The sequence below is a fragment of the Epinephelus fuscoguttatus genome, linkage group LG1 (genome assembly GCF_011397635.1).
Source record: "Epinephelus fuscoguttatus linkage group LG1, E.fuscoguttatus.final_Chr_v1".
NCBI classification, from domain to species: domain Eukaryota; kingdom Metazoa; phylum Chordata; class Actinopteri; order Perciformes; family Serranidae; genus Epinephelus; species Epinephelus fuscoguttatus.
In genome coordinates this window covers 4169445-4193216 of record NC_064752.1, presented here as the reverse complement: position 1 = coordinate 4193216, position 23772 = coordinate 4169445, and the positions used below count along the sequence as shown (strand labels likewise).

The 23772-nt window shown below is 40.9% G+C and overlaps 1 protein-coding gene across 1 annotated transcript; it reads right to left on the bottom strand.

Annotated features, from left to right (window-relative positions):
- Nucleotides 1–705: 705 nt before the first annotated feature.
- LOC125887742 (selection and upkeep of intraepithelial T-cells protein 3-like) lies at nt 706–20814 on the bottom strand. The gene is made up of 6 exons (XM_049574788.1): nt 20730–20814; nt 10867–11220; nt 6765–6800; nt 4214–4489; nt 3902–4036; nt 706–2003 (listed from the first exon to the last, which is right to left on the bottom strand). The coding sequence occupies exons 1-6, from the start codon at nt 20812–20814 to the stop codon at nt 1969–1971; spliced, it is 921 nt and encodes a 306-aa protein (XP_049430745.1). The 3' UTR covers nt 706–1968.
- Between the last annotated feature and the right edge of the window lie 2958 nt (nt 20815–23772).

Sequence of the window (23772 nt, the reverse complement as noted above, 5' to 3'; positions counted from 1 at the left end):
CGTTATGCTGTCCTGCCATTAAAGGCAACAAAAGCCCAAAAAATAATCTTTAAAAACAAAGGAGGAATTCCACAGAACTGCAGATTTTTCAGTGTTAATTAGAAATTAATATACGCAGATACATTATTCAATGATTCATGAATACTTTTCATATATTCAAAGATTCCGCGGTGTAATTGGCCTCAACATCCCATCATAGCTCCGTCTGAGAATAAAGGAGACTACGTGAACAGGAAGTAATTTCTTAGACACCGGCCACCTCTCCATTCTCATCCTTCTTGACTTCGCAGCAGCCTTTGACACAATCAACCACTCAATTCTCATTTCCCGCCTCCAATCTTCCCTCAGCATCACCAGTACTGTCCTCTCCTGGCTAAGCTCATACCTCACAAGCCATCAACTGTTCATCAATATTAACAACTGCACTTCCTCCCTTGCTCCTCTGTCCCAAGGCGTCCCGCAGGGTTCGGTGCTTGGTCCCCTTCTATTCATCCTCTTCGTGCTCCCTCTTGGCAACATCATTCGCAGCCATGGTCTCTACTTCCACTGCTACGCTGATGACATTCAGCTCTACATCTCCACTACATCCATCACCACTGAAACCCAGTCCACTCTGACCACCTGCCTCAACGACATCAAGTCCTGGATGCAAGCCAACTTCCTCAAACTGAAATGTGAAAAATCTGACATGATCATTATCGGCCCCAAATCCCTCACCAAAACCTCTCACAACTTCTGCCTCACCATTGACAATTCAACTCTGCATTCATCACCACACAACCACAACCTCTGAGTCATTTTCAACAATAACCTCTCTTTCGGAAAACACGTCAATCACATCACCAGTACTGCCTTCTTCCACCTAAAAAACATAGCTCGCCTCTGCCCATCACTCTCCCCCTCTGCTGCTGAAACTCTCATCAACTCTCATCATGCTTTTATCACATCCAGAACTGACTACTGCAACAGCATTCTCTATGGAACACCATCCAAACTCCCAAATAAACTTCAGTACATCCAGAACTCTGCTGCCCGTCTGCTCACACATTTCCCATCCTGCAATCACATCACCCCTGTCCTCCAAAACCTCCACCAGCTCCCTGTTCCACAACGTATCCAATTCAAAGTCCTTCTCCTCACTTATAAAGCCCTTTTATGTTCAAGCCAGATCACTGAGGTCCTCCAGTGCTTCACTTTTAAATGTTCCTCATGTATTCCATATAAGTCCTGGTGAGAGCGCTTTCTATTTTTACACCCCTAAACTTTGGAATTCGTTACCTCTGGATATTGGAATCATGAGTTCTCTCGGTATTTTAAACATAAATTAAAGACCTAATATTTTAATCTGGCTTTAAATGTAGAGTAACATTACAGCCTTGATTTTTAAGTTTTAACCATTGGTTTTTTACCTACTCTTAATTCTCCTGTTCATTTTTATTCTATTTTATTTATTTATGTACTCTTTTATTCTATGAAGTTTTAATCATCTTTTTTTGTGAGTTTATTCTGTTTTGGTTCCAATTTGGTCATGTGAAGCACGTTGGGCTGCATGTTTGCATGACAGGTGCCATATAAATAAAGCTGAGTTGAGTTGAGTATGAACGGGACCTCCTTAGCCTCCAAGCAGAGGAGGACATCAGCCGAGTGATCACAACTGTTTTTGCTATTTTCACTTGCCATCCAATTTCATTGCCAAAAAACAGCTATAAACATCACAACTTGTTAGAAATGCTTGAAATCAGATATTTCCGGCCACAACAAACCCAAAACTGCCAATGAAATCCTGGAGGGACTGATACTCTCTCACAACACAACACAACACACACATACACACACACACACACACACACACACACACACACACACACACACACACACACACACACACACACACCTTGACAACAAAAGTGAGCTAAGCATCTTCTGACTTCTTCAGGGGGAACTGAGTTCTGTACATGAACTGTTTCCCTAGTTAGATGAACTGTTTTCCGTCAGACGAGAACCTGCAGCAAAGAAAAGTTTATATTACATAAAGTCAACTTTCACAGTATATAGAAATAATTTTCATGGCCCACCCAAAAATACTTTTGTTTGGTCCTTCAAGTCTGTTTTCAAACAGTTAATAGTGGAGACTGATTCAGCAGCTCATGAATTAATTTATGTTTCACAGATAAACTCTGAAGTCGACCAGCAAACACTCATCCTAAAATTGTGAAAATGTGTACAGTCTGGCTTACTTCAATATTATCGTAGTAGTTGTTGTTGTTAATAACAATAATAATAATAATAATAATAATAATAATGATAACTTTGTTCTTGCGGAGTCAGTTGACGATGATCAGTTTCCTTCTCCAACTTATTTTTAATGAAGTCATTCAACTACCATCATGCTGTGTCCGTCTATTCTTATATTGTTGGTGATACATTATATTCTGTTTAGGGTTGTGGTGAATAAATCAAAAACCAGTGTAGTTTTAAAAATCACACCTCTTCTCTGATCTGTAGAACAGTTTGTTTGATGAGCAGTCTGTGTAAACAAGTCTCAGCAGCAGCAGCAGCAGTGTCGTAGGATTATTCATTAACAGCAGGTGTGTTTACATTTATGTAGCCAATTAAACAATCAGCACGTGTTTACAACGTCACTAATGTCGCTCTCTGCTTAAAGCAGCAGCCATCGTCAAACGAAGGACTCAGGCAGAAAAAGATGACGAGTCCTTTGTGGGAGGACGAGTGAGGTGACCGACTAACTAACTTTTTACTTTGTCTAAATACCTGCTACTTCCTCATCAGACATGTGTACACTGTTTTCTTTGCTCTCACTGAACCTTCGACCACACCAAAGAACTCTTCCACCCCTGTTGTCCTCTCCTTCACCCACACCTGCTCCCACACTTTACTCCTTTCATATTTCATGCCGTCTCAGATAAAATTAAACACTGATGTCCTCTGGGAATCCTTGGAGGAATAAGATGCCCTCCGATCAAACATCCATGAAGATGACTTCAACCTCATATTCAGCAGGAACACCAACCTGGTTACCTCCCACCACACAACCACCTGCCCTCCCATCTGACCTCCTTTCTAGATCCCACAAACTGCTGCAACACAGCCCTCTGCACCATCAAATGAAGCATCTTGACTCTTTCATAGCCACATCAGTGTTAACAAAGACTGTGACAGGTTTGTGATCTCAAACTATAAAACATCCAGAAACAGGTAAATAATCAGTTGTTGCTCAGTTTAACAATCCTTGCACGCAGCTGCTGCCATATTAAGACTTTTTTTTAGGTCTGCCTGAGATATTCAGGCCTTAAACGTACCAACCAGAATCATTAAGCCTTCATGTTCTGAAACTAGTTGAGTACATCCTGCTTTTTTTTTTTATCAGTTCTGCCAGTCGGCTTGCTTTTACAAAATCAGTGTGAGAGCTTATTCAAAACATAATTTGCTGCTGGGGCGTCAGTGGCTTAGTGGTAGAGCAGGTGCCCCATGTACAAGGCTGCCCGGGTTCGACTCCAGCCTGTGGCCCCTTGCTGCATGTCACTCCCTCTCTCCTATCAAATAAAGGCTAAAAATGCCCTTAAAAATATCTTTTAATAAAAAACCCAACATAATTTGCTGAATATTAAACTGTCATTAATTAATATTATGGGCCAAAAAGAGCCCTTTTTGTTTTATTGTTTTACATAATGTAAGGCCTCCACTTTGAAATTTAAGTGAAGGAATTTAATGATTGATTATGGTTACAGATTCATGACTGTGCTATATTTGCTTTTAATTTAATATACTAACAGAACTGTTCATATCTGAGGAGACAAAAAGAGTCAAGACATGAGATAGTTAGAGAATGTTGGTGTCTACACATTACAGATATGTTGATCAATCAATTATATAAACTCACCTCTATTGCAGTTTACTGTGATTGAATTTGTAGCTACAAGCAGAGCTCGAATTACAACAACAGTAACAGCTCCTAAAACCCAACCACCAAACCATCCAGCAGCCACTTTGCTGGATGAGTCCTCACACACTGTCTCTGAAACACATGACAAAAAGCAAATGTAACTCAAAATGTAACTGCATATCAGGTACAGCACATCAGTCACAAACTACACACAACAACAATTAAAGGAGTCTAAAAATCTTTGAAAACTATAAACATACAAACAATTAAAATTATTTGACAATTAAATCTCAAAGAAAGAAATCTCACCTCTGATAAACACAAATGTCTCCTCATGAGTCTGATGACTGATTTCCTCCTGTGTCACCACACAGCGGTAGAGGTCACTCTTGGTCACATTGGCGTTGAGGGTGATGTAGTAGCGGCCTTCTCTCTCTGAGACCTGTGGCTCCTCAGCAGGAAGTTTGTTTCCAGCACTGTCCTGCCACTGAAGATGTGGCTCTGGAGAGGCACTTCGAACCTCACACTGCAGCAGCACCCCCACTGTGGCATTCAGCGTCCTGATAGACGGCTTTGGAGTTGCAGCTGTGAACACACGATAAACAAAAGCTTATTAAGGACGGAAATATAAATGTAATGATGGGATGTTTTTGTGTTTATCCCTGCCTGTGGAATACATTGTGTTTAAGAGAGAGAAGAGAAAAAGCACAATGTGAGCTTTAACTCCACATCCCAGCAGTTTGAGAGGACACGAGTTTTCAACAGTTTTACCTCTTTCCACATTTCAAATGAAAGTACGTAAACTATGATCCCTGAAATGTAATTTAAAATGAGTTTTGCCTTTGCTGTAATATTTTGTATTGACATCAGCCTGCTATGTTGTCATGTAGCCTGCACATGTGTCCGTGATAAGTTTCAAGCTAAACTGTGACAGCAAGTTGGAAAGTGGAGCTAAAACTAATGGTTTAAAACCACTGCAATTATGACTTTAAATGGAAACTATTAGGAAGAGAAGTGTGGATCAGGATTAGAATATTTCAAGCAGCTCTGTGGAAACTGAAGCGGACGACTCTGAACTGAACACAGGCACTAGTGGCTACTTGAGGAGTGTTAATGAAGTTTCCACAGCACCTGATGAGGGTCTGGCCCTTACAGTGTGGAACAGTTTAAGTTCCAGTTCTTGTACCACCCCTTTGACCAGCTTGGCTGTGGTCGACAACAGGCGACAATAATTAATCTTCTGATGAGGAATAAACCTGCCTCCTGCCTGAAATGAATAGGGTAGGCCTTCTGTATTTTAACACTGATTATAGTGGTGGTATCTGGAGAGATTAATATTTTCTGAGGTGGTGTACAAGTTTGAGAAGCACTGGTCTAGATCTATGAAACAATTTCTATGGCACTACATCTGCAGTAAAGCAGTGCTGAAAAGATAATCAATTATCTGTAGATCAATATATTTATTTATCAGAAATGTAATAACTGATGATATTTGTCATTCAGCGACCACAAATATATTATCTATATTATCTATGGATTGTTAGTTGGACAAAAGAAAATATTTGAAGACATCCATTTTCACTATTTTCTGACAACTGTAGCCCATTAATCGATTATTCAAACAAAATCAATAGGATTACTGTGGGCTGCAGCTCAAAGTTCCATTATTGAGTAAAGTACAATGTTTAGTTCTGTCAAGCTAAATTCAAATATGAAAGGTTTACACAGACAGATTATTTCATGACACAGCAGCAGCAGCGAACAAACAAAACCACAAGAAACAAATATCAAAAACAAAAGTGCCGACATAAGAGTTACAATAAAAAGTATGCCCTTTAAACGTGTGCATGTATTCACTGTGCACATTGCTGTAAGGCGGGGGTGTCTGAACTTCATTTAAAGAGAGCCAAATTACATAATGTGAAAACACCTGAGGACCGGCTGCTTTTCACATCAAATGGGTTATTTAAAAAAAAAAAAAAATCTCATACAAATGGGACAAATGCAACCGTTTCATCTTTTGGTGAAAAAGTATTCAACTTTCCACCGCCCTTCATCACTACAGAGGTGACAGCCACTGGGCAGTAATCATTCAGGCAGGTTGGTTTTGTTTTCTTGGGCACAGGAACGATGGTGGACTTCTTGAAGCAGGCGGGTATGAAAGAATGAGCCAGTCAGCTGTTAAATATTGTTGTGAACACCAGCACTAGTTGGTCAGTGCGCAGTTTGAGGACACACCCACTTATACCATCTGCTCCTGCTGGTTCCTTGGTGTTCACACACTTGAAAGCCCTCCTGACATTGTGCTCAGAAAGGGAGACAGGTGACAGAGGTGCACCCACCCATCCGTTAACCTTAAAGCAAGCATAAAAATTGTTGTTTGCCCTGGTGCGTCCTCTTGTGGCTGTGTATTCTTTTTATTATTCAAATATTTGGACACAATACCTGAACTTACCATACTGTTTTTTAAACACTGTAGAGATCAGCAACATTTTCAGAATTAGAACTCACCTCATCCTGGGCCTCTGTAGTGATGACTCATAAATAGTGTTTAAAGTGGTGATTAATTACCATATTTTTGGAGGAAGGTAAAACGGCATCAAATATTATGTCCAATCAAACAATACTGGGAACCTTACTACTACTATTACAGAGAACCAAATCAGACTGAATACACTCAGACTGAAGGTGAGTGATCTTCTTAGCTTGTTAACATGTTAAATTAATAAAGCTCATTTCCCCTCTGCTGCTGTCTGCCTGCTACACTGTGTGAGAACAATCAAAGCAAACTGAAGGTACTGTATCTAAAGATCTGACTGATTCTGAGGTCTACAGAGTTGTAGCAAAGTGACATCATCACCTGGGTTTTCTCCTGATCGGTCCTTTAAGATGGGCTCTGAAAGACAAAGAGGAACATTCATTTGTGGGTGATATTATAATGTTGTGAATTGTCATTAGTTGTGGAGTTTGAACATCTAAAATGAAGCTTGAAAAACGAGCAAAGGCACAAATTCATACACACATATATACATGGAGCTGCATTTGCTCTTTACGGCTTTATTTTTGCTGTTTGGTCAGTTCAAAGACAGGGCTTAGATGTGACATTTATAAATTGATTTAACAGACTCTACAACTGAAAATAAAACTGTCACAAAGTCATTAGCTTTTGTCATTTTTAGTGAGCGTGCCAGTATGGCATTTGCCCTCGTCTCAGGTGAAATAATTTAGCTACTGTAACAAGTCTTTCATTTACAGTAACTACATCACCAGTAACATGAGTCCATTTCCTTCTTTTTGTTTTTGTTTTTGGACATGTAAACATTCAATTGTGGCCATACTGCTTACAGTAAGTGTTAAGGCACCCGAATATTGACATTCTGTCAATAAAATAAATAAATAACACAAATGTAGTCTAATGTAATGCTCCATCATGAGACCCTGACCTGTTCACTCCTGCAACTTGTAAACACAGTTAGAAAACAGCAGAGTGTATTGCAGCCTCTACAGAAGTGTTTGTGCGTGCATGCGTGCGTGCATGCCTGCGTGTCTGCACTCAGGACAGGGAGGTGAGCTGGATGTCAGGTTATCAATAAACTATGAATGTGACAATGTTCAGTGTGAGTTTCAGTTTGCTAAAAAAAAATAACTTCACTGGTAGAGTTATAATGTCGTGTGTTTTGTGTCTTCTGATTGGCTCTTTTGATCAGCCTTTAAACTGTTGAGAAAGAATATCTGTTATTTTCACTGAAAGGTGAGAAGAAGAATTAGATGAGGAGAAGCAGAGTTTGGATGGAAAAGACTGATACCACTCTCATGTCTGTGCAGTAAATATGAAGCTACAGCCTGCAGACGTTTAACATAACAACTTGAAGATGGACATTCAGTGAAGCGCCAACAAAGACAGGGAAGAGGAACACAAACTGGAAAACACGGATGTACAAAATGTTGGATGTAAATGTTTTACGAGGAAGGAAAAGCATTTGATTTGTTTTGGTGAGTCACACTGGATGTGAACAGGACTTAAGTTTGTTGAGAACACTCACCTGATCTAGGTAGTACAATGAAGCAGTTAAACAAGCAGCAGCCATTTTAAGTCACATGAGTTAAGACTGGAAGCAGAGTTGTGAGCAGAGGCAGACAGCTTGTGTGGAAAGAAAAGACCATGCAGAGGAGAAAGAGGAGAAATAAGGTGTCAGGTAAATGTTCTGATACCAACAGCAGCACAGGCTGACAGGAGGTGGGGATTTATACTGTGGAGAATGTGCTGTGAGGAGTTCAGCTGCTCCAAGAACTCCGTGAGGAAACCTGCAGCTTTGCACATGCACATTTACAAAAGTGTTGTGAACAAGCACAATACATTTATGTAACAAGGGACAAGGGGGGAGGAGCACCCTACAGAGTCTATAAAGCTGAGACTGCCTGAAGGAGACATGAAATCAGACCTTAAACAATAAGCCTGATGTCATTCTGTATTTTTCTTGCTGTCAGCAAATCTTTAGAAAAGATCAGAACCAACATTGTGTTTGGTAGGGAAGTGGAAAAGTATTGAGACAGACGGTCTGTGGCTCTCAGCACCAAGCTGGAGATATACATCTTTACAGGTCACAGATATATAGATTTATGTTTGTCACGGTCTCAGCAGTTTCCTGACAGTGTTGGGCAAGTTACTCTCAAAATGTAATGTATTACAAATTACTAGTTACGTTCATTTGAAAGTAATATGTTACTCTACAATATTACTCTCTGTGTAGAGTAATAAGTTACTTATTACATTGCTTTTGCATTACTTACTCACCAAAACGACCTCAGAAGAATGAACAGGCATTTTAAATGGATGAGGGTCATGTTGTTTCACAGCAGCTAATCAAAGCACAGAAGCTCCAGTTTATTACAGTTCATTTCAAATCCAGGTCTGACCCATTCATGCATTATCAGACAGTGGCCACCACTTTGTGTTAAAATCCCTTGCTTATATTTATAACAGCATGATGATACAAAACAATTTAACAGCAAAGATTGTTTAAAATAAATGAACAGCCTTGGACACAGGGAGGGTCAGGCAGAGGATCAAAGTCTGATAACTATGAGATATGGATAAATACTTGTGGGCCTGTGATATCAAACACAATAAACAAAAATTGAGGTTAAGACAAAAAACAGAATGGAGTGTGAGTCAGTTGCTATGACGAGCTCAAATTAAAACACCGAAGCTGAAAGAACCACCTGCCGGTCCCTGGTGTGCCGGTCAGCTACAGCAGCACCAGGGAGAGAGTTAAAGCATAAGAATGGGACTGTGTGCCAGCGTTGCTCTGCAGTTATAGGGAATGTGAATGGAAACATGTTCAACATCACTCAGATGTGTTGATGACCAGGAAGAGAGGAAAAAAAGGAGGTCAGCTCCTTATCCCCCCTACTTTCTAACAGCCTTAGTACACAAAAGCAGAACTGCATATGTTGTAGATGTTATATGAATGGACACACACTGAACATGATAACACACAGTGCAGAATGACCCAAATATGCAGATCACCAGTGGCACCCTTCTTGTAGCATATAATGACATGACAACACACAGTAACCTTTAGGGAATATCTTTGTCCAGTGGCGCACTGGTGGAAGTCGAGCGGTGAAATCCTGTTGGTAACATGAACAAAGAGTTTTAGGAGTTGAGACGTAAAACAATTCATATCCCATCCGTTTTTATTTTACGCACTGGTATCGGATTGGCAGGGGCGGACTGGCCATCTGGAGGTTCTGGAGAATCACAGAACGGCCGGTACTCCAGGATGGCCAAAGGCCGCCACACAGTCATCACCGTTTTTTTTTTCTTTTTCTCCCTGATAATCTACTGTTCCACGTCCAGTCCGCTAGGTGGCAGCCTTTAAATTGGATGCCAGCCAGCCCATAGCTATCTATGAGCCGGCCGGCCGCCAATCAAATTGAAGAAGGAGGAAGCGCATACGTCACGCAAATCGAGCAGCCGTGTGCAGCAGGTGCAGATGGGAGAGACATTACAGCGTCTTTACATTGTGATTTATCATAACTCATACCATGTCTTGTTGTGTGTTTCAGGCAGTCACCTGCATTGTACTGTTCAGCAGAGAGACATCTGGACTGTGTCGTTTATTTCTCAGTGAGTATTCTACACTATGCTCTTGACATCTAGTCAACATCGGTGCTATTGCTATAATTTGGAAGGTACAGTATCATATGTTAAGATTTAAGTATTTTGACACCCATGTCTGGGGCTGATGAGTTTCCACACACTGGGTGTTGTGGGCTGGGCCGAGTCAAAGTCCAGGGCTGTTTTTTAGTCCCAGTCCACCCCTGCGGATCTGTACTCGGTAAGTTTCAGGGATCGGAATCGGTATCAGGAAGGAAAAAGTGGTATTGGTACATCTCTAGTGTTTTGTGAGGTCACCGTGACAGAAAGAACAAATCTATTGCTGGCGCAAAGGCGTAAGAAAGTAGAGAATATCAACAGTCTCACATCCTTTTAAATTCAACTCAATTTATCATTTTAGAATCAAATTATGATTCAAATCGGTGAACAAAAACGTAAACAGATGTGTAACGACCCCTTGTGTAATTATCACTGCTTCCATCAGTACAAGAGGTCAGACTGCTGCTGCTTCAAGTGCTTGTGTATCAGTCACATTAACCAACAAAGTAAATGTCCCCGACTGACTGCAGGATTATTACCAGGTCATTTTATCCTAATAACATCTCAGAAAATGTCACAGAGTTGATTCTAAAACTGAGTCTCAACATAACATAATATTAATATATATAATATTAATTATTCACATGTTTCATCAACATATTGGATATGTACTTAAAGTCAAATGGTGTAACTCATCGTCAGTGACTTAAACAGACGACTGAATGAACAAAGAAGAACAGCTGGGGTCAAACCTAAAATAACAGCTGGAGATCTTTAACTGTTTCATTAAAGTACTCACCAACAACAAGCTCAATGTGGAATGTTTGACGTGGCTGAAGACGTGGAAAATCACAGGTGTAGTCTCCACTGTCAGTCACTGTCGTATTTCTGATGATGATGGAGGCGTTGCCATGTTTCAGTTCTTCTGGAAAATGAGAGACTCGACCTTTGAACTGCTCACTCTGACCATCACGGCCGTTGTTGTTGTAATGGCTGCCTGCATCATAAAAGAACACCTCCTTCTTTTTTCCATCTTTCTGAGCAGCTTTCCTCCAGTCAAAGAGCTTTGCTGAAATGCTCTCCTTGGTGCTGAGGGAACAGGGTAACACAGCATCACTCCCTTCTTTGACGACCACTGTGACGTCACCTGACCCTGAAAGATGAAGCATATTTTAATCATTATGTTAAAACACAGAAAGTCAGGTCAGGTTACATCCTCTGTCTGCAGCTATTTGTTGACCCCTGTTTGACAAAAGCTCTTGTTTGTCCCCCAGTGGTGAACTGCTCCAGGAGGTGCAGACAGTCTGTTGCATCATCTGTCTTTTCTTCAGTACTGTGCTCAAAGACTAGTGATGAGAAGTCTGGCTCTTTTCAGCTCCCAAATGGCTCTTCATTTAGTATCAATTGGAGCCTTCTATTCTAGCCTAAATTAGCAATTATGAAAGGTTTTTATGTTGGTGAGCAAATTTTCATTCAGTGTTTTCATAAAAGCCTAATTTTTTTTTCATTACAATATAAAATCCACAGTGCTCTCTCTCCTCCAGCTGCAAGGACAGGAGGGCAGTTCTTAGATATCTGTGCAGGTTTGTTGTTGACCCTGTCCTGATGGATATTTTCATTTCACTAATTCTGCACTCAGCTCAGCTCACCATGCTGTACCCATCAAAATAAAGCCCTGCCCCTGCCTGCATGGATTCTCAGCAGAGCTGAGAGCTCTCCCTGATGGGTGTCGGTTCTTCTCGCTGGCTACAAAGAATTGGCTCTTAGCTCGCTTGCGAACGACACATCACTACTGGGAACCCCCCGTTTGGCCCAAATCTCTAACTTTTTTTTAAGTACAGCCAATAAAAAAACCTATGTATCTTGACATCAAAAGCCAAATTGTTGCCTCACCTTCAATAACTGCACTGTGTCTCCCTCACCACACACTCGCAACCTAGGAATCATCTTCGACAGCCAGCTAAGGTTTGACCACCACATCAATCACAACACCAGTACTGCCTTCTTCCACCTAAAAAATATAGCTTGCCCATAACTCTCCCCCTCTGCTGCTGAAACTCTCATCCATGTCTTTATCACATCCAGAATTGACGACTGCAACAGCATTCTCTATGGAACATCATCCAAACTCCTAAATAAACTTCAGTACATCCCGCTCCCGAGACCACATCACCCCCGTCCTCCAAAACCCACACTAGCTCCCCATCACACATCGCAGACAGTTCAAAATCCTCCTCCTCACATACAAAGTGCTCAACAACCAGGCCCCCTCCTACCTCACACACCTACTCCACCACCACACCCCCTCCCGCGACCTCTGCTCATCCGAAGGAAATTTCGTCTCACTGCCTGCACGGACCAAGAATCCCTCTGGAACTCACTCCCCAAACCCATGCATATCTGCACACACCTCCCAATATTCAAGACCATGCTCAAAACTCACCTTTTTAAATCAGCTTTTAATGTATAAGTTTATGTTTTATACTGTTTATTGCTGTTTTTTTATTCTGACTTAGCTCTATTTTATGATTTTTAAAAAACTGTAAAGTGTCTTTGAGCATTTGTCAGCGCTTACAAATAAAATATATTATTATAATTATTGAGTAGCTGTTCGTTTTTGTGAGAGTAGCTTTGAAATGATGGCCTGAGGGCAATACAGTAAATTCACTGTGCAAGGCTCCGAGTCCTGAAGGTAATGATAAAAGTGCAGTATCATCTGAGAATTTGCCTTCTGTTGTAGACCTGCAGCGATGTGTGTACAAGATGAAAAGCAGGGGAGAAAGGACACAACCCTGGGGTGACCCTGGGGTGACGGACTTTACGCCATTTATTAAAACCTGTTGTGGTCTGTCAGTCAAAAAGTTTAAAATCAGCAATAAAAGCTGGTCAGGTAGCTGAAAATGGGAGGCAAGATGATTAATCAATAAGTGGGGTTGCATTTTATCAAAAGCTGAGGAGCAAGTCAGCAAATAAGACTCTTGCAAAGGTTTTAGATTTTCAAAGCGCTTATACACTCTGTCCAGGATAAACAGTTTGGCACCTCGTGGTGCAACGGTAGCGTGTCTGACTCCAGATCAGAAGGTTGCGTGTTCAAATCATGTCGGGGTCAAACGTTTGGGGGCGGCAGTAGCTCAGTCCATAGGGACTTGGGTTGGGAACTGGAGGGTTGCTGGTTCAAGTCCCCCTCCGGACCAAATGCGGAGCGTGGACTGGTGGCTGGAGAGGTGCCAGTTCACCTCCTGGGCACTGCAGGAGTGCCCTTGAGCAAGGCACTGGACCCCCCAACTGCTATGGGCGCCTGACCAAGACAGCCCCCTCACTCTGACATCTCTCCACTTAGTGCGTGTATAAGTCCTCTTTGTGCATGTGTGTGTATTTCGGACCTGTGTGTAATTGACAACAGAGGGACAAAATTGAATTTCCCCTCAGGGGGATTAATAAAGTATGTAAATTCTAAATCATCTACCCCTTTGCCTGCTTGGCATGCAAACTGTAGGGGATCAAGTTTGCTTAGAACATGGGATGTGATTTCTTCTTTTAAAATTTTTTCAAACATTTCATCTCGAGTGATGTAAGTGCAATACCCCTAAACTCATTTAATTCTCTTGGGTTTTTGGATTTTGGAATGGGAGTTATTATAGATGTTTTTTTCCAGACAGAGGGCAGTTTACAGTTGTCAGCACACAACTGAAAGAGAAGGAGAATATTCCGCGTAACTGATCGGCGCCCACAGGTCCTGTCAGGGCCAGCAGCTTTCCTCATGTTTGTTTTCTTAAAGAGGGCTGTGACATATTCCTTGGATATGGCAATATCTTCACAGGATGCCAAGGAGTCTCTCAGTTGGAGGACACTGCGGAAGTATGATGTTGATGTTTTTAAAAAGAGGCTCAAGACTCATCTTTTTAATCAGGCTTTTAACTGATCTCTTTATTTATCTATTTTAAATTCCTCTTATAACCGATTTATCCATCTTTTATCTATTTTTTATTTATTTTTTATATTCTTACCCTTCCTCTTTTTACATTCTTATCTCATTTAACCTTTATCTTTTGTTATTTTAGTTAGCCTATAGGTTTTAGTTTTGATGCATTTTATGTCTCTGTTTTAGATCATTCTTACCTAGCTACTAACTCAATTTTATGAGCTAAATAGCTTTTTGTTGGGTGGGAGGGTTGGGTTTTCTCTTTTCTTTTTGTTTTCTGTTTGGATCTTTGTTGTTTTTAACCTCTGTGAGGCACTTTGTGTTACTGTTGTATGAAAAGTGCCATATAAATAAAGCTGATTTGATATGAGGCCTTTCAAATCGTGAAAAAAAGGAATTGGCAAATTCTTGTCATCCACTCCCTCAACCTTAATAGTTTGCTTGGTCTCGTGTGGAGACAGGTTGATTGAGGCGATACATATGATTCTACGCCAGGCTTCTCTGAGGTCACCGTTATTATACTGTGCTTCAATTTTTCTCCTATAGTTCATTTTTGCCCTAACTATTGTACACTTAACTTCTCTGGAAACGTCTGTCAGCTTATGAGGATTCCCTGTATAGAAGATTTTTTTTCTTTTTGTTGAGAACAGATTTGAGGTCTTTAGTAATCCACAATTTGTTATTTGGGTACGTAACAACCTTTTTATTTAAGATACCTAATTCCTCACGAAAAGAGATATAGGAGGACACAGTGTCACACAGCTCGTCAATATCCTGGCAAGCGTCAGAGAAACACTCCAAGTTGGTACAGTCAAAACATGCTTGCAAAGATGAGACAAAGTCTTAACCTCCTTCTCTGTACATTTAAGACGCCTGAACATGAGTGTATCATAACCTCTCCTCTGGTGATAAAGAAGCCACGCTCCTTGAGCTTCTAAATTCAGAATAAAAGCTTGCGTCTGACAATATAGTTGTTTTAAACATGTTGTATTTTGTAACGTATTTTAGGAATACTGGTGGAAAAGTTGTTTTAAACATAGTATTGAATCCTCTTTGATGTACCATTGCTTTTACATGTTGTCCTTTTCTTAAAATCATTTTATTTTCTTTTTCATGTAAAGCACTTTGAGCTGCATTTTGTCTGACGTATGTTATACAAATAAACTTGCCTCGCCTTGCCTCAGTGTTATTGTGTGTCTCAGCTTGCTGGCTCTGTGGAAAGTGAACATGCACACACATTCACACCACAGGATACACACTTGTCGTAACAATTTCCCTGTGATGTGTGAAAGGAATATATAATACATATATAGAATATATAAATAAAACAAGTCTTTTAAAGAGTGCAGCTTTTTTATTAGTTTAATCAAGAATCCAGGCTGCAGCTGGCAGAACGAGCTGCAAAATCCAGGGTGGGGATCCTCAAAATAAATCCCCCGGAGCTCTCCCAACCTCCCATGTCCAACATAACCTGTGGGTATAGCAATAACAAAACAAAAGCATATGCATGTGCATGGTGTTAAGATTTTTTTTTGTTGCAGACACAAAGTGATTTTACTTAGCAACAAGTGAATTCTGTTAAAAGCACAGTGTGAATACCTGGTAATAATAACCAGTAAACGCTAACGTTTCTTCAAATAAAGATGCATGTGTTCACCCAAAGGACACATCTTACATCTCAAATGTAACGTTACAAACTATCCGGAAGGTTAAAATTGTACATTTAAGAGTTTAAACATTATATTTTTTTAAATGTTGTAACCATGGTAACGCCATCTTTGAAAGATATCGTGAATTTGGATTTTTGACCCTGTAGACTTGCTGTTGTACATGCCCATGACATGACACGAGAGGTCACGAGACGAGAGCCATGAGACAAGAGGCTCCAGGCTGCAGCCCATGGGAGAATGTAAACATTAGTAAAAAACAGCTGCTGGAATTCTCGAGGCAGATAGTATGGACGGAGAGAGATTGAAAGGAGTTCAATATCACAAGAGCATATCCTCCCTTGCACAATAGCAGTGTTACAGTACCTGTGGTTAATGTAGACTCCCCCGCCTTTTGATTTTCCTGTGATCTCTGGTGAGCGGTCCAACCCAAGCGGGCAACCAAACCTTCTGAGTGATAAGTCCTCTTCACAGTCTGGGTCAGAGAACCACGTTTCAGTAAAAGCAAGAACACGCGTTTCCTTAATTTCTGCCTTGATTCCAGCCCACGCTTCCAGCTCATCTATCTTATTTCTAATAGACTGCACGTTGGATAGCAGGACAGTAGGCAATGGAGGAAGCCTGCAGCGACTGTCAAGGCTCATGGTTTTGAGTCACCGTCATATTCCTCCTCTTTTCCCCCTTTTCCGTCGGGAAGGCTTGTGATCTGGACAGCGCTTTCCATGCAGCTCCCCAGGAATGTTCGTGGGGACTTCTCCTTTGGCCACGCGTATTGATAAGAGAAACTCGTGAGTGAGTGTAACGCAGCTGAGACGGCTTCCAGAGACACCATAAAGTCCCTCTACTCCAACGCCGAGGAAGTTAAGATAAATCATAATCACATATAGAAGCGCGATCAATTGTGTCCCCATGGTTTGCATGCTTACTCGGCTGTCATCTCAAACTGTGCTCCACATAGGTAAAAAAAGAACATAGAAAAACATACAAAACAAAACAAATCACTCTTAGGGCCTGTCCCAACACCCACACTTCCCCTACCCACATGCACTTGGTTGTGTGCGTTTGTAAGCGAACTCAGTTATGCCTCCCTGTAACTGCTGGAAAGCAACCTTCGGAATCTGCGTTGTGTAGTGTGAATAATGAGGAGGCTCGTTGTCCTTTTACACCGTCATTTAATCTCTGGATTAAAACAGGGTATGCACTGGTCAGTAATGCATTTGGCTCGCTCAGGCAGCTCACACAGCATGCTACAAAAGAACAGCACATTAGTTTAGCATTAAGCTAACTAGCTTGCTGTCTCACAAAGTGAATTTAGTCGCAATCTGAATGCTGTATCACTCAACAAGTACAGCAACCCACAAGTAACTCACTCCAGTTACATTACTCACAGTGAATATGTGTTCATTTGGTGAACATGCAGACATAAATACACAACATTTGTTCACAGCGCTATGCTTGACAACTCACCTCGGGCACATCTCTCATGGACATGCAATGCTTTAGCGCCTTCAGTGGCTTATATCTACTAACTCAGGGAGGGCGCCCTTGAGTCAACAAACCAGGCATAACCACATAAGTGCATGACTACAATATTACAGTAATAACAGCAAGTGGAATCACATGCAATACAAACTCTGTTACACGGTCACGTTTAGGCTAGGGGTGTCCAAAAAGACTTGAGGTAGTGGAAGTGGTTTCCAACACTTAAAAACCAGCCCTAGATTCCAAGGGAGCCCTGACCCACACTTTCAACGAAGTGGAAGATGAAATTTCCCAGAACACCTTGTGAAGTACAATTTGTTACTGTACAATCGGAATGTAGGCTATACAAGCAGATGGTTGGACTAGCGTAAACTCATCAGCAACACAGCGTTAAAATATATAAACAAATCGACTTACCCAAACAAAATTCGATCAGAACTAGAAGACGTCGTAGGGGCCTCCTGTTTTCAGCATTTCTTCTCCGCTGATTCATCAGACGGAGAAGAATAACCATAGCACATGCCACAACACAAGCACTGGAGCCGGCATTTTCAAACCTGAATGACTACTGGTATCTTGCGTCGCTACTACGCGTGACGTATGCCTGTACGTCGACCACGCTGATTTGCATGAAGTGTAATTTGTAATTTTATTATTTGAGAGGGACAGTGCAAGTTAATGAACATCACCATACGAGCAATACAGTGATGTAAACATGCCAGACTGTAGCCATTGGCTAATTTCCATCTGTTGTCCCTAGCAGATGTTCCCTAGGTAAAACATAAATAAAAACAGATAATCACATTCTTAAAACAAGACAAAGCAATACATCCAGTTGATACATATAGTAAAGTGCCGACATGCCTCAAGTACAACAATAACAAAGTGCAATCAGTCTTAATAAAGTGCATATGGCAGTACTAAGTGCAATGGTCTGGATATCAGGAAAGTGCAGCAGTCAATAAGTAAACATGTTTCAATATCAGTCAAGTATACATTCAGTAATGTAATTCTAAATTACAGTTTTTATACATAGCATGTAACGCACACACACCCTAAAATACCTATTGCCTGTACACATCCTAGTAGGCTATAAAAGCCATGGTGATAGTAATACAAATTAGTAAGTTATAACTCCCCGATGATTGTTATATCTGATAAGAGCTATGTTACTAATAATTATGACTAGTGATATTAATTACTTTGCCCTGATTATTATGACTAATAAGCTATACTAATAATAAACCCTAATAATAATAATAATGACTACATCTCCCGACTTATTATTTTATCTAATTGGCTATGTTCATAATAATTTCAGCTAATAATTACAGATAGTGTGTACAGGTCTGGTTTGATAATAACCAGTTCTTTAGGTGTTTTTTAAAGGAGCTATAAGCTGTGAGTGGCAGGCTTTTCCATAACCTACCACCCATGACAGATAGGGCAGCCTGGCCGAAAGTGGTCCGCCTATAAGGGACTGCACAGTCTCCTCTAACAACTGCTCTAGTGACCTTTGCTGAGGGTTGAGTGTGTGTACGTTTTATAAATTCTTTCAGCGGAGGGGGGCCAGATCGTGTAGAGTTTTGTACATCAGACAGGCTCGTTTAAAATCAACTAAGTGACTGAAACTCAACAAATCATATTTACGGAGAATGTTACAGGTGTGGTGTGTTGACGGCTTTTTGTGAAATATTTTCAGGGCTCTGTTGTAAAGTGACTCAGCTGATTTAAGTATAGTCGTACCGGTAAAGGACCAGTTTGTGAGACAGTACTCTAAGCGTGAGAGGATTACTGAAAATAAAAACATTTGAGCCGCTGTGTCAGTCAAGTTATTTCTAATTTATGGTGTCTCATTTCAAGATCTCTACCCTAATATTTCTCTCTTCCCTCATCAAGGGTTATCTCGCAAATGAGTACACTCAATACCATGTGGAAGATTTAGGGGTAGAAATGGGATTGGCCCTCAGGCCTGGGCAAACAGCTGTGGGTCGCACACAGAGAAGCGCCCCGAAAGCCCATTCTCAAACTTTTTTTTTTTTTTTTCAATCTGAGGAATAAAATCTTCTTATATCTCTTGACCATTCTCAAACTTTTTTCTACTCGTTTCAATTAACAAAATACAGATATAACTCACACACAGTGTACTTGATAAGACATTTGATCTAACACAGAATTTGTTGTCTACAGTGATTAAACATCTTTTACTCTTCTCTCTAACTTTAATCATCAACATCATTCAGCTCCACAAACAAACTCAACAAGACATGCTGTAGGAATTACAGCTTCCCCCACAACATTAACACAAAGGTGTGTGACAGAATGAAACTGTGTCTGAAAATACTAGTCTCTATATACAGACTCTGCATTCAGTGAATGCAGAGTCTGTAGGCAAACCCCGGAGATCTTGCCTCCAGAAGAAGAGCAGAGGAGCCCTGGTTTCCGGTTGTAGGCTGTTTGTAGTCCGCGTGATATTGACCAATCACGTTTGAGCCAGCTGCAGTTGTTGCCAGGTTAAACGCTCAGTGTGGTGAACTAACGAGGCGGAACATAATTGGCATCACTGCAAACTCTGAATCCATTGCAATGGTGCAGCATATTTACTTATATATAAACAGAAGTCGGAAACGGAAATTCGCCTCCTCCGCCCAAATCAAACTGGAATGCCAAAAAATCAGGGGTCTACCCCCAGAGGCTGTATCGCCGTCTGCCGGAAGTCAGACGCCCAATACAGCCGATGGGTTCCGAGAATGGAAAATACAGCACATCTCTCCAGCAGGAATGGAACCAAAAGTTATTGGACACCTTTTGAGGCCGTAAGACGACTCCAAAAGTATGATCAGCATCAAATGAACCAGAGGGCTGCTGTTTGCTAAATATGTGGACGGTAGATCTGATTAACTCACCAGCCCAAAAAAACAATGGTAATCTATCAAGTGGCTGGTAAAATCTGAACATTCACTAGCCATTTAGCAGGAGGACAATAAGGTTTATTTTGCACCCTGTATTCAGGCTGACATTTTAATAAGATGATTCACATGACAGCAACTTTATAAGAGTTTGTCTGTTTTTGACAACTTTAACCTGAGCTGCCTCGTCTCTCTGGTCTCTGAGTGGTGAATACACTCTCCACCTACTGTCCTCTCACTGCATCGTGTATGAGAGTTGCAATCTTCATTTTGTTGTACATGTACAGTGACAATAGAGATATCTATCTATCTAAATCAGTAGAGTTATTCCACTTTATCACAGCAGTGTAGAACAAGCAACATAAACGACCTGTTGAAACACGCTGTTGTAAATAAGATCTTCCCCACAACATGAACACAGTCCCTTGATACGATCAACACGACTCTTTTGGGGAAAACAACTCTCTGAAAGTCTTTGTCAGCTCTTTAACAACAGCCCGTATGACAACTGCAAAATGATGATGAACATCTAAATGACCCAGGAAGACTCTGTGTGTCCTGTACAGAGATGAAGCTAGTTAACTAACGGTAACGTTACCCTGGTTTGAACGGGTGAAACGGTGTTTTCAAGCTAACTACCACTGATGAACTGACGTTACATATAAAGCTTTACCTTTCTTACCGTGTGCAGGTATTATTCCAGCCACAGCCAGCAGACAGAAACACAAAGACGGGAGCTTTGGAGCTTTAATGTGGAGACGTGCCATTTTTCCTGAACAAAATGGCGAACCAGGAAATGCCGCTATTAGCTGACTGTGAGGAGCTGACTTAGCTAATTGACGGTGTTTAGAGAAGAAACCGAGCCCTTAGTTTGCATGTTGTAAAAACAGCAACTCATTAATAGTGGCTGTTTCGTGTGCAAAATCAACTTTATTGTCCATACTATCTAATGTGCTTGTAAACTGGTGTCAGAGTATTTGAGCACACAGCACCCTTATTTATTTGATGTTTATCATAACTTGGAGTTGTCATGCAGGCTTTTAAAGAGCTGACAAAGGGTGTCCAATAACTTTTGGTTTAATTCCTGCCATCCCAAGCCATAAGTGATTTTTCCCTGTTAATGATCATTTGACTTTATCCTGAGGACCATGTTGTTAAGTCAGTTTTCCCATGAGCACCATGAATAAAACATTTATCATCCATCTAATGTATTATTCTGATGTATTAATTGTATAATTCACACAGTGAAGATATAACTCACACACACTGTATCTGATCAGATATTTGATCGAACACAGAATTTGATGTCCACGGTGATTAAACATCTTCTCTCTTCACTTTAATCATCACCATCATTCAGCTCCACAAACAAACTCAGCATGACATGCTGCAGGAATTACAGCTTCCCCCACAACATCAACACAAAGGTGTCTGACAGAATGAAACTGTGTCTGAGAATACAGCACAACTCTCCAGCAGGAATGAAACCACAAGTTATCGGACACCCTTTGAGCTCTTAAACAACAGACTGTGAGACGACTCCAAAGTTACAGTGAACCTCTAAATGACCCAGGAAGACTCTGTGTGTCCTGTGCAGAGATGAAGCTAGTTAACTAACTGTTTGAACAGGTGAAACGGTGTCTTCAAGCTAACTACCACTGATAAACTGACGCTACATAGAAAGCTTTAGCTTTCTTACCGTGTGCAGGTATTATTCCAGCCACAGCCAGCAGACAGAGACACAAGGGGTGCGTCCCAAGTCTCTTATTTTATACTGCTAACTCCTAACTCCTTACATGATAACAATGTGACTTGGGATGTACGCCAAACGCTGGCTCCGTAAATGTTTTCCTAAGTGGGTGGGACTAAACAATTAGGTAAGATGGCTAGGTTAGGTGGTTAGCAGTAATTTTAAGGGACTTGGGACGTACCCAAGGACTAGAGCTTCAGAGCTTTAAAATGAGGAAGTGACGTTTTCTACACAAATAGACGGATACGCAAATTGTGCCGCTATTGGCTGACTGTGGGGAAATAATTAAGGTAATTAACTGTATTTAATGTTAAATAAACGAGATTGAGGAAACGATAGACTCCTTAATGTTTGGAGGAGATTGGGACCTCAATTACTTAGGAGGGGAGGACTGAATGTGCCTTCCTCTTATCTGTCATCTTGATGCTGGGTGGGGTTACAAACATTATTTCAAACTGAGTTTTGGTTTAATTAGACCTGTGGACGTGTCTACGCTCACACTGGGCAGCTGGTGAACCTGAATCAAACCTAAAAATTTAATTAAATTAAAAATTAAACTTAACAGTGGCTTATTGCCTACATTAAACTGCCTGCCTGCTGTATTAATGCAGCCCCAAGGGGCACAAGCCAGTGTTCTCATTGGGCCGGTCCCAAACCCAGATAAATACAGAGGGTTGTGTTGTGTTGTGGGAAGGGCATCCGACGTAAAATCTATGCCAAATCAAACATGCAAATCACGAATATGACTTCTGTACAGCCAGGCAGGAATTAGAGTGGCTCATAAGAGCGGAGGCAGGAGCACACAGGTGGACTACTTCTTGTGTGGATGGTGTAATCTGAAGGAGATCAGTGACTGCAAAGTCATGGTAGGTGAGAGTGTAACCATACAGCATAGGATGGTGGTGTGTAGGATGACTCGGGTGGTGAGGAAGATGAAGAGGACAAAGGCAGAGCAGAGTGCAGGAGTGTATACAGAGAAAGAGGTTAGCTAAGAAGAAGTGATAGTGGGGCGGCATAGCTCAATATTTTTCTAGAACGAGGCCTTGAATATTATGAGAAATGAAGAAAAAAGGGGGGGGGCATTCATTGATCACAGTGTCACTGTCACTATAATCAGGAGGCCATGGAATTGGTAGTGGATTATTTTTCTACAAATACCCAGCATTGATATCTCTATGCAGTTTCTTCACTTGCACTGCTCTGTGCTCTCTAGTGTTCAGATATCCTGAATTAATTGAACTAAATCTTTTTCTTTTTTATTTTCAAAATGCACATGAGAAAAAGTTTAAAATCTACAGAGGATAATATGCATGCAACGCGAAGATTAAAAGAAAAGGAGTATTAAATAATCCACTACCAATTTCATGGCCTCCTGATTATAGTGACAGTGACACTGTGATCTATGAATGTTTTCCCCCCTTTTCTTCTTCTTTTCTCAGAATATTCAAGGCCTCGTTGTAAAAACAGCTCTATTATTAAGGTTCCACATTGCTGCAGATGGCTGCACTAGTTAGATATCATATGTTCAAACTGTTAAAGTGTAATTGTTAAGTATGTTCACTGAACATTGTTAAATGGCCTTATAAATAACTATAAAACTCACCATTGTGTTGGATGTCTTTAATTTACTGTTGTCCTACATTAGAATGAAACATATTTTTCACTTTGACTTGTCTCTAAATTATATTTGTCGTGGCGAAAACATGGTAACAGCAGCTTTGGAGGGGGGGGGGCAAAGTGTTCTATTCCAGTATATTAAACTAGAAATTTATCACAAAAATAAACATTTTTTTGCAATGCCGCTCAACTTATTAGTTTGTTAGCAGAACTATACAAAAACTGCCTGACCGATTTTCACAAAACTCAGTGGAGGGATGTAACGCATGCCTTAGAATACATTAAATTTTGGTGTTGATCCAACTCAGGGGGCATGTCCACGGGCCGCCCACATGTAGCCGCCCATTCACTTCCATTC

What these genes read in the sequence shown, in the direction of transcription:
- LOC125887742 (XM_049574788.1), bottom strand. Translation starts at nt 20,814, where the DNA reads ATGGCACGTCTCCACATTAAAGCTCCAAAGCTCCCGTCTTTGTGTTTC. An exon ending in TGGAATAATACCTGCACACG is followed by an intron (nt 11,221 to 20,729) that starts GTAAGAAAGGTA and finishes TTCATCTTTCAG; the next exon opens with GGTCAGGTGACGTCACAGTG. An exon ending in GACATTTGTGTTTATCAGAG is followed by an intron (nt 4,037 to 4,213) that starts GTGAGATTTCTT and finishes CATGTGTTTCAG; the next exon opens with AGACAGTGTGTGAGGACTCA.